The sequence below is a fragment of the Thunnus maccoyii genome, chromosome 11 (assembly GCF_910596095.1).
Source record: "Thunnus maccoyii chromosome 11, fThuMac1.1, whole genome shotgun sequence".
NCBI lineage: Eukaryota > Metazoa > Chordata > Actinopteri > Scombriformes > Scombridae > Thunnus > Thunnus maccoyii.
In genome coordinates this window covers 392,918-404,303 of record NC_056543.1, presented here as the reverse complement: position 1 = coordinate 404,303, position 11,386 = coordinate 392,918, and the positions used below count along the sequence as shown (strand labels likewise).

The following is an 11,386-nucleotide window of genomic DNA, read 5'->3' as shown; positions in this document are numbered from 1 at the left end:
AACAGCTAAATGACATGTTGCAGTGTTACAGGAGATCATGTGTTGGTATTTCTATTCCTAAAAGGTGCATTTTGTTACCTTTGTATAGGTCATCCTACCAGCTGTTTCAGCTAGCTTGACTCTGCCTGCCTGTTCCAGTCTTTATGCTAAGCTAATGGCTAACCTGCTACTGGCTGCAGCTCCATATTTACTGTACAGATACAAGAGTGGAATCAATCTGAACATCTAACTCTCAGAGAAGAAAGAAAACTGCTCTTTTAAAGATTAATCAGTCTTCAGCTGATGTGTTCACTGTGTCAGACAGGTGGTGGTGATGTGAGTGTAGTGAACAGACATGACTAAATAACAGGGGGATGGCGGTCTGAAGGTGGTGACCACGAGGCCGTGTGTCTTACAACTTCACACCTGACCTCAGGTTCCCCTCAGTGCAGATCCACAGTACAGGACAAACTAAATGAACAGCTTCATTTTAATATGTGGTGATGTTTCTCTGCAGCGGAGACGGCGCCGCCCAGCTTCCTGCAGAGACTGCAGAGCTCCACAGTGAGGCAGGGCAGCCAAGTAAGGCTGGACGTCAGAGTCGCAGGTATCCCAACACCTGTGCTGAAGTTCTACAGAGAGGGAGCCGAGATCCAGAGCTCGGCTGACTTCAGGATCCTCCAGGAAGGAGACCTGTACAGTCTGCTGATCGCTGAGGCCTTCCCCGAGGATTCTGGGACATATTCCGTGACCGCCACTAACAGCAGTGGAAGGGCCACATCTACCGCCGAGCTGCTGGTTCAGGGTGAGGATCCGTTTTTATTTGAACAGTGTTGAGACAAACAGATCAGTTTTGTATCTGTAATAATAAGGTGTTTTGGATGGATTTCAGTTTCATATCTGTGTCTAGTACATGTTTAGCCTAGCTTAGCACAAAGACTGGAAGCAGGTGGAAACTGCTAGCCTAGCTCCATCAGAAGATGAGAAAGCTGTTTTTAGGCCCTGAGCCCCAAAGGGCGAAGACCCTCTTGTATTTCATGTTTGTTTCTTTCTTCTTTATTTTTCCGCCACTTCAGACCTACGTTTGACCCCCTAAACATGCTCAAAAACTCACCAAATTTGGCACGCACATCAGGTCTGGTTAAAAATTTGATAAAATGTAAAAATTAACCCCCAAAGTGCCAAAATGTGCTCTCTAGCGCCACCTATGTAACTAATATGGCCGCCACCACCCATAGGAATGTCGTAGAGAGATCGAACTATAACGCAATTATTCGTCTCATCAAGACCTACAAATCATACACTGACACCCCTGACCTAAATCCAACAGGAAGTCCGCAATTAGCCTTTCAATATAAGACTTTGCCCCAATTTTGGGCGAAGTAGAACAAACACTATCTCCTCCGAGGGCGTTAATGTAGGTATCAGCTTCAAACTATGATACGTGACTTATGACACTGTGCTGAAAAAAAGTTGTTAAAAACTTTGTAATAACTCGAACGGTTTGGATTTAATAAGCCCTGAAAGTTGCAGTGCCACATCACCCTTACAATGTAAACCAATGGGGAGGCAATATATGGGCATGAACTTTGTGTCAAACAGAGGCTTCTGATGTCTAAACTATAAGTCTGACCACTTTCAAACCTGTATCAATGGATTCACCATGAAATTTCCAATTATAAAATATGATTTTTAGTGTAAGATTTGGCCAAAGTCATGGGATTTATGAGGATATTTCCACTAGAAAACTGCTCCGAAATTCTCCTCTCAACTGAGAGAGAGAATAGGAGGGGGGGGGGGGGGGGTCTATATACATACAGTACATTATATACAAACTTTGTATGAAGTTTGGTGTTATTATCATTTATTTTACAATAATTATAGGTCTTATATTTATAATTCAGTAGTGGGGATGACCTATGAGGGGAGAAATGGAGTGAGGGTGACAGTTTAGTGATAAAGTGCTGCAGAAAAATACCATCAAAATTAAAATTTGTAGCTCTGTACTGCAGTTTTTCCTTTATTAGGACCCGAGCACCTAGCGGTTCATTCACACTCTCCATTCAAATATATGAGTATCAGTTACTTATTGTCTCTACACACCTGACAGGACACATGTCAATCACACTTTGACCAGGTCATGTGGGTTAAAAGTCTTTACTTTTCTAAAAATAGACTTGATGGAAATTAAGAAATTAATTTGTTTTACACACAAACTCATCAAGAGTTTTCAATTTACTGAAATTCAAGTGAATGGGCCAAAAACTTGCATAATTTTGATGCCACAGGTGTGAACGAGACAGACATGTCTCACCCTGCAGGAAACTCCTCCCACCGTTGAGGTTTGATGACTTCGCTGCGGCCCGACGTGCACGGAGGCGCGAGGGCCCGTTCAATGATTACTATTAAAATAAACATTCTTTTTTATAGAAATACTTTTACTTTACTACTTATTACTTTGGTCAACTAAACAAAATGAATTAGAGTTTTTACCTTGTGATTCTGGATACTTCAGTGAATATCATGATATATTGAAGTTATTCATTTAAATGTGTGTGTGTTCAGGTGAGGAAGCCGTTCCAGCCAAGAAAACCAAAACCGTGATTTCAACCTCTCAGATTTCTCAGACCCGTCAGACCAGAGTGGAAAAGGTACAAACACTCAGCTGTCATATATTTAAAATATATTTAATCTTCTTTAATGGAGGAAAACCTCATCTTCTCCCAACACATATCACTGTATCATCTGAATTCATCTCTTCTCATTCAGTCTCATCCAATTAAATCTCATGTCCTCTTTAAAACATTTTATTTAATTGTATCTAATCCAGTTTAATCTTTAATCTTATCTTCTCTGCTCTTAATGAAATCTCATCTGTAACGTAACGTGACACCATCTTCCTGTGATCCGTCCTCAGAGGATGGAGGCCAGTTTTCAGGCCACCGCCATGATGGAGATGCAGGTGGAGGGCGCTGAGCTGATGCATCATCTGGCTCACAAGACTCCTCCCAGAGTTCCTCCCAAACCCACATCCAAGTCCCCGACCCCGGCCTCACTGGTCGCCAAGGTGACCGGAGGACGCCAGCAGTCGCCGTCACCTGTCAGACACGTGAAGGCGCCCACGCCGGCACCTGTCAGGTAGGTCCATGCCAGCTTCAGGGTTCAAGTTGCACAGTTTTTCAGGTTTGTGTTAAACCAGCAGTCAGGTGTCTGTAATCATTCCTCCTGTTCATACTGGATATTAAAAGATCCTTCAAATGTGCTTTCAATGGAAGTGATGGAGGATAAAATCCACAGTGTGTCCACACAGTCATTTAAAAGTCTGTGTGAAGCTTCTATTCCGCTTCAGCAGTCTGAGTTAGTCATATCAAGTGGATATCTGACACATTTACAGTCTTTTTAGCATCAAATTCCCTCTTTGTGTTTCCTCGGACAGTGTTTCCCTGTTGAGCTGCAGGTGGAAGTATAGTAACAAAAAGAGGAACTTTGGCACTAAAAAGACTGTAACGTTGAAAGATATCTACTTGATTTGACTCATTTGGACGCTGAAGCTTCATATTAGCTTCAGACTGTGGACTTTGTCCTCCATCACTTCCATTGTAAGGTCATTATGAAGGGATCTTCTAATGGTCAGTATGAACAGGAGGAATGATTACAGCAAGAAACACACTGACTGTTGGTTTAACGACTGAGTTCATAAACTGTGAACCTGTTAAGGTGACAATGCTATCGGAGGTTGGCCCTCTACAGGACAATAACGTGACCTCCCTCCCCGTCTACAGGCCTGCCTCTCCCACATCAAGACTCTCAGTCTCCCCCATCAGACCAGTCAAGTCCCCCGTCACCATACGTAAGCAGGTGGTCGCTGCCCACGCCGATGTGCTGCCGCCCTGGAAGCAGGAAGACTACATGGGCGAGACCAGCTACACCAGCATGGTCAGCATGACTGGTGTGACCGGCATGGCCAGTATGACTGGCGTGACCGGCATGGCCAGTATGACTGGTGTGACCGGCATGGCCAGCATGACTGGCGTGACCGGCATGGCCAGTATGGCCAGTGCGGCCAGTATGGCTAGTGCGGCCAGTATGGCCAGTGCGGCCAGTATGGCCAGCAGCAGCGTCACCCAGCAGGCGGAGGAGCACCATATCACCGCAGTCAGAGAGGTAAGGAAGGGGTTGCTCAGGGAGGGAGGGGAAAACACTGCCCTCTGGTGGTCAACAAGGAGCAATTTGAGACATCTGGAGGACGGGTCAAAAAAAGAACATAAATCATAAAAACAATATACATTAAGAGCCCTGATTTTACTACAGCAGGAGGCGCTGCTGTAAAACATCATAACACATATTCAGATACAGCCTGACTTACTCTTTATGTAAATATCAATATCTCTGTAATCCAGTAACAGTCACTGTTTCCATAGTTACAATGCAAACAGGAACTACTTGCAGCTCATAAAACTAAGACTTTTCATGCTGCAAATTTGTCAAAATGTAGACAAATGTATGATTTAAAAAAAATGCCCTACAAACTGTAAAACAGTAAAACTCATTCTGAAGTAACACTATATGTCATGTCAGGATAGATGAGCTGCAGTTCCTCTGATGTCCACCAGATGCTTCTCTCAAAATAGACAGTAAATACATTCCTCTCCACAAAGCTTCCCTTCCTCTAATCTGATGTTTTGTTTTGTTTTTTTAAATCTGGAAACTCTATTTTTAGAAATAGCAAGAAAACACAGACTGACCCTTTAACCGTCCTGTTGACCAAATTGCTTCTGATGTGACTGATGAACTTATTCAGATGTGTGAATGATGCAACGTGATGACATTTTTATTCCATTTTAATGTTTTTACATCTGTTCTCGATAATAATTCGAGGCTCTCGTCTTCGTGTGACTCGTTTTGTGTTTGTTCAAAAAAAAGCAAACTTGATGTGCCGTCTGTTTTGAATGTGACTAAACTGACGTTCAGTAAGCAACACAGTGAAGATGATGGATGCAGAAACGTTGCCATGGCGACTGCTGTTCATCAAGTCAGCAGTTGCAGAGAAAAGAATAACAGACACACAGTCGTCGTGTTTACTGTTTGTCAACCCGCATCTTTAACTCTGAGTTTCTCTTTTTTTATTGTAATATCATAAACATTATATATTATTAAACATTATATACGAGTTTATATATCTGAACATTTTTTACCGCAGTTCCAAGCCAGTTTCACTGCATCTTCTTTTCAATAACAAATACATTTATATATGTACAAAATAAAGATTAAAAGACATTTTTTGGAAATCAAAAATTACATGGAAACAAGCCGCCATTACTGTGATGTCATCTCACCAGAAAACCAACACAATAAACCTAAAAAGTTTTTACTTTTTTAAATGAATTTTTAAAGAGGTCTGGATTTACAGACAGCCAATCTCAGCTTCATGTCACCCTGATGACTCCGTGTTACAAACCCTCCGCCGTGTCTTTTCCATTTACATATAAGTGTTTTTTTCTCATCGGCATCATGTCAAACAGTTTGACATTCTTGCTTTGTACGAGTCTTTTTACTCTTCACTTCATTAACACCAGAGTTAATCCTTTTTGATTTGGTTGTCAGCTACAAACCAACAAAATGGAGGCAGAATCATCTGGAACAGCAGATGACACAAGTTTTACCCAGAATGCCGACAGGTTGGACGGTTCTATGAACGACAAGGAAACGCCGTGTGACCCTAACGTCCACCATCACGTGGACGCCGACTCATACAGACGCATGTTTAACACGCGCCGCGGTGTTATTTCTGAAACTTTTGACAGCCAAGAGGTGATTTTGTCAGACAGAGAAAAACACGAGGCTGTTGAGAGTCGTGGTGAGACGCCGACAGACGAAATAAGTAAAGAGGAGATGAGTTGCAGTCTGTCGTACCGCGGTGAAGATTTCTCACCTGTTTGTAACCACAAAGACTCGACACCTGTTTCAAACCAGGAAAGCTTCAGATTTCATAACCCAGACGCCTCGCCTGGTTTCCGTGATGAAGAGATTCCTTTGGATGTTAGTCAGGAAGACTGCCGTCACTGTGGTTTTAACCAAGATGGCCGCCCAGCCGTCATCCAGCAGCCTGAGGAGCAGGTAGCTGTTCATCCGTCATGATCCGACACATCACAGTCGCTCCGTCATCTTTTGTTTTTGGGCACTTTCACCATCTCTCGTTTGGTTTTGTTGTCACAAGGTTGTGGTTGTCACTTCACATTTCTTCACCTTCAGCACTTTTTCTTCTGTTCATGTGGCTCTTTATTCATTCTGAGCTGTTTCAGTGTTTTTATTTCCAGCATGTCAAAAGAGACGAGCATGTTTTATTCATCGCTGGATAAACGTATATGTTTGAGTTTACACACACATGAATATCCTTGTCGTCTCTAAAAACCAGGATAAGAGCTGTTTCAAGTTTCAGTAGCCAGAAAATGTACACGAGGAAACAAGATTCTCCAGAAACGTGATAGTAACAGTGATTTAGGTGCAGATTGTGACGAGTTTTGGTGTCTTTGACAGAGGCAGGTAGGTGTTGGGGCTGATTCATCCTATTTTAGACTTAATTAAGATAATTCCCTCAAATTAAACATTTTGTAGCTTAGTACATTTATTCCTTCCCCTATTTGACTAGTTTGTGCCCTTAGATGACTTTAAATTGTCCCATCTCCACATCCACTCAGGTGGAAATCTGAAGAAATAAAAAAAACACTCAGTAGACCTTCACACGTCTCAGTCAGATTATCTAAATAAAACTGCATTAAAGGTCCAGTGTGTAGAATTTAGTGGCATCTAGTGGAACACACTTGGCAGAAATGGAATATAATATTAATAAGTATGTTTTAATTAGTGTATAATCATCTGGAAATGATTATTATAACCTTTATTTAAACAGGGAAGGCCAAGCGCTCTTTTACTAGGATGACCTGATTACATTATATAAAAAAAAACAAAAGTACACAAAAACTATAGTATCAGCAAACAAACAGGCCAAATACATCAACATAACACAACATCAATTCAAAGACATTCGCACTGCTCTCTGTCAGTCAAAAGAGATTTAAATTGATTAAAAGGGATTAATTTGTTTAATTTTAAAAGCTAAGAACCGTGGAGGTGCCTGTAGGTGGATTTTTGAACCTTAAAACCACCAGATTCATAGACATCTTCTCATCTCGTGCAGAAAGGAAAACTTATAACAATAATATTTATGTATATAACAACTTTCTTGACAAGGTTACAAGGTTTTGCACAAGTAAAAGCAATAACAGAAATAACAACCAAGTAAGCATATTTCCCAAAGTGTTGAACTATTCCCTTAAGTTCAAGTATTTCCTTGCAATGGGGGCAAATAGAAAGAATGCAATAATGGCATTAGTTTGAGGGGATAAAATGAAAATAGGATTTATCCAGATCTTTCCCCCGAACACCTGTCCGGCTCTGTACCACCGTCCTGCCATGGATGTCCTGAGATCTATGTGCTGCTGATTGTGTCTCCAGGCTGAGGGAGGGAAAAGAGCCGGGGCAGTGGCCAAGGTGGTGGCCGCCGTTGACCTCGCTCGTGTCCGTCAGCCCATGCATGCCGAGGGCGGTCGAGCCGAAGAGGAGGTGGAGGCTGTAGAGGCGGAGTTGGGGCAGCAGGCTGATCACCAGTATCGAGACAGTTGGACAACAGCAGGAGCGCAGGCTGGTCAAATGCTTACTACTGCTCAGGAGTTTACACCTGAACCAACCCTGCTGCTGCCTCAGGTCAGAGAGGCTTCCAGAGCAAAGAAACAGCAACATTATCAAGAGATTTGACCAAATATTCAGGTGTACTTAGTCTGATTCAGGGCTGTGCTGTTGATAATAAACTTTACTACACTGGCGAACAATTTTACAGGCTGCCAGTTGTCCACATAGAGATGACAAAGACTCCCAGGTGTCCACGTAGAGATGATAAAGACTCCCAGGTGTCCATGTAGAGATGATAAAGACTCCCAGTCGTCCATGTAGAGATGATAAAGACTCCCAGGTGTCCAGATAGAGATGATAAAGACTCCCAGGTGTCCACGTAGAGATGATAAAGACTCCAAGGTGTCCAGATAGAGATGATAAAGACTCCCAGGTGTCCACGTAGAGATGATAAAGACTCCAAGGTGTCCAGATAGAGATGATAAAGACTCCCAGGTGTCCATGTAGAGATGATAAAGACTCCCAGTCGTCCATGTAGAGATGATAAAGACTCCCAGGTGTCCAGATAGAGATGATAAAGACTCCCAGGTGTCCAGATAGAGATGATAAAGACTCCCAGGTGTCCAGATAGAGATGATAAAGACTCCCAGTCGTCCATGTAGAGATGATAAAGACTCCCAGTCGTCCATGTAGAGATGATAAAGACTCCCAGGTGTCCATGTAGAGATGATAAAGACTCCCAGGTGTCCAGATAGAGATGATAAAGACTCCCAGGTGTCCACATAGAGATGATAGAGACTCCCAGGTGTCCAGATAGAGATGATAAAGACTCCCAGTCGTCCATGTAGAGATGATAAAGACTCCCAGGTGTCCAGATAGAGATGATAAAGACTCCCAGGTGTCCATGTAGAGATGATAGAGACTCCCAGGTGTCCAGATAGAGATGATAAAGACTCCCAGTCGTCCATGTAGAGATGATAAAGACTCCCAGGTGTCCAGATAGAGATGATAAAGACTCCCAGGTGTCCAGATAGAGATGATAAAGACTCCCAGGTGTCCACATAGAGATGATAAAGACTCCCAGGTGTCCACATAGAGATGATAGAGACTCCCAGGTGTCCACATAGAGATGATAAAGACTCCCAGGTGTCCACATAGAGATGATAGAGACTCCCAGGTGTCGAGATAGAGATGATAAAGACTCCCAGGTGTCCAGATAGAGATGATAAAGACTCCCAGGTGTCCACATAGAGATGATAGAGACTCCCAGGTGTCCAGATAGAGATGATAAAGACTCCCAGTCGTCCATGTAGAGATGATAAAGACTCCCAGGTGTCCACGTAGAGATGATAAAGACTCCCAGGTGTCCAGATAGAGATGATAAAGACTCCCAGGTGTCCATGTAGAGATGATAAAGACTCCCAGGTGTCCACGTAGAGATGATAAAGACTCCCAGGTGTCCATGTAGAGATGATAAAGACTCCCAGGTGTCCACGTAGAGATGATAAAGACTCCCAGGTGTCCAGATAGAGATGATAAAGACTCCCAGGTGTCCATGTAGAGATGATAAAGACTCCCAGGTGTCCACGTAGAGATGATAAAGACTCCCAGGTGTCCAGATAGAGATGATAAAGACTCCCAGGTGTCCACGTAGAGATGATAAAGACTCCCAGGTGTCCACGTAGAGATGATAAAGACTCCCAGGTGTCCACATAGAGATGATAAAGACTCCCAGGTGTCCAGATAGAGATGATAAAGACTCCCAGGTGTCCAGATAGAGATGATAAAGACTCCCAGGTGTCCACATAGAGATGATAAAGACTCCCAGGTGTCCACGTAGAGATGATAAAGACTCCCAGGTGTCCACATAGAGATGATAAAGACTCCCAGGTGTCCAGATAGAGATGATAAAGACTCCCAGGTGTCCACGTAGAGATGATAAAGACTCCCAGGTGTCCAGATAGAGATGATAAAGACTCCCACGTGTCCAGATAGAGATGATAAAGACTCCCAGGTGTCCACATAGAGATTGTAAAGACTCCCAGGTGTCCACGTAGAGATGATAAAGACTCCCAGGTGTCCATGTAGAGATGATAAAGACTCCCAGGTGTCCATGTAGAGATGATAAAGACTCCCAGGTGTCCATGTAGAGATGATAAAGACTCCCAGGTGTCCATATAGAGATGATAAAGACTAAATGTCCACATAGAGACAATCACAAATGCTTGCAAATTAATTGCAAAATAAAAAGAAAATGTCATGCATGAAATTTCTTGATTAATTGGATTGTAATTTGAATTTAATTTTGAACGGTAATTACTCAATCAAATCTCTTGATAATCATGTGTCATTTGCAATATTTGTAGAATTAAAATAATAATTAAACATTTACATATCCTGTACTTTTATCCAAATCTTTAAATCTTCCTGAGATTTAACGCTCCATGTGAACTCTGTTGGTTACTCCAGATTCAGAGAGCGACAGAAATCTCCTCCCATGTGGATACTGGTCTTGCCCCATCCCCAGTTCCACATTTCACAGTTTCTAAAGTTTCAGTCCCGAAACGAGATTTTAGCAGTGAGGTAAGAAGAGGCAAGATCAGGCAAGCAGCAGAAAATAACCTGCCCAGAGAGAGTGGAACCTAAAATTTAAAACAAAATGTGGATAACATTTGACCAACTGAAAATGAAAAGATGAAATAATAGAGACCTTACTTTAGCCAGTAGCACAATCTCTAACTGACCATTCGCTAAGCTAAGCCCCACCCACCGTAGTTAGGCTACTGTTGCCTTCAGTCTGCCTTTTCACAATGACAACAGTGGCAGATGTATCATCAAAATTAAAAGTTTTTTTTTTTTTTAAATAATTAGTCCTTTATTTCAAGTAGATAAAAGCAACTTCTCATTTCTGGCCGACACCCATCAATTGAAACCATCTTTGGGAAAAATTAATTTGACGTGTACTTTGATTTTTTAGTTTGGTTCATGTCCCATCCGCTAACATGGAGGGGGCGGGACTTATGACCTATACTGCAGCAGCCACCAGGGGGCGATCAAGATGTTTTGACTTCACTTTTGGGGAGCTATCATGATGTCCATATTTATATATAGTCAATGAAATGATAACTGTAACTAGCAGATTTTATCAGCTATAGCTAGCCAGCTTATTAGCTGATGCTAACATTTCTAGCTATAGCGGTTATCACAGTCCAGCATCATGAATAAATTATTAATAGAAAAGCAAAGTGAGTTTGGCAATTGTAACACCATCTCAGGTGACAAGTTTGGCTGGACTGTAAACTTCCTGAAATCCAATAAAGATCAGGACAGCACCGCTAACGTTAGCCTAAACTGTTAGCCTTAATCGGCTAGTACACAGTGGGTGTTCCAGTCCTTAATGGGACTTTTTCTAATGTAACCTGTGGGCCCACAAAAAAGGTTGTTAGCTAATGATATGCTAACTCTTAGCCTTAGGCAGGCATGCTAATTTTAGCAGCTTACATCAGAGCAGATAATCAAAAAGTTGAATCCATTCCTCACATTTTTCCTCTTGATATGTTTTAGGTTTTCAAGAGGTTAAAAAAAACACGACCCTTGTTGCTAAGCTATGATTGGACAAATGCTGTTTTGGGGTGGAGTTTAGCGAACAGTCAGTTGGTTATTACTGCTTGCCTGAGATGCAAACTTGTTGTGCACTGTAGTATAGAAGTGATAAAAT

General features: G+C 42.2%; 1 protein-coding gene across 1 annotated transcript in view; it reads left to right on the top strand.

The window, feature by feature from the left end:
• LOC121907573 (titin-like) overlaps window positions 1–11,386 on the top strand; it is a 214,293-nt gene that overhangs the window by 8,885 nt on the left and 194,022 nt on the right. Inside the window, 6 exon segments of the mRNA XM_042427209.1 lie at window positions 497–784; window positions 2,545–2,630; window positions 2,897–3,117; window positions 3,762–4,143; window positions 7,495–7,743; window positions 10,138–10,251. Of these exon segments, the coding sequence (XP_042283143.1) occupies window positions 497–784; window positions 2,545–2,630; window positions 2,897–3,117; window positions 3,762–4,143; window positions 7,495–7,743; window positions 10,138–10,251 (1,340 nt within the window).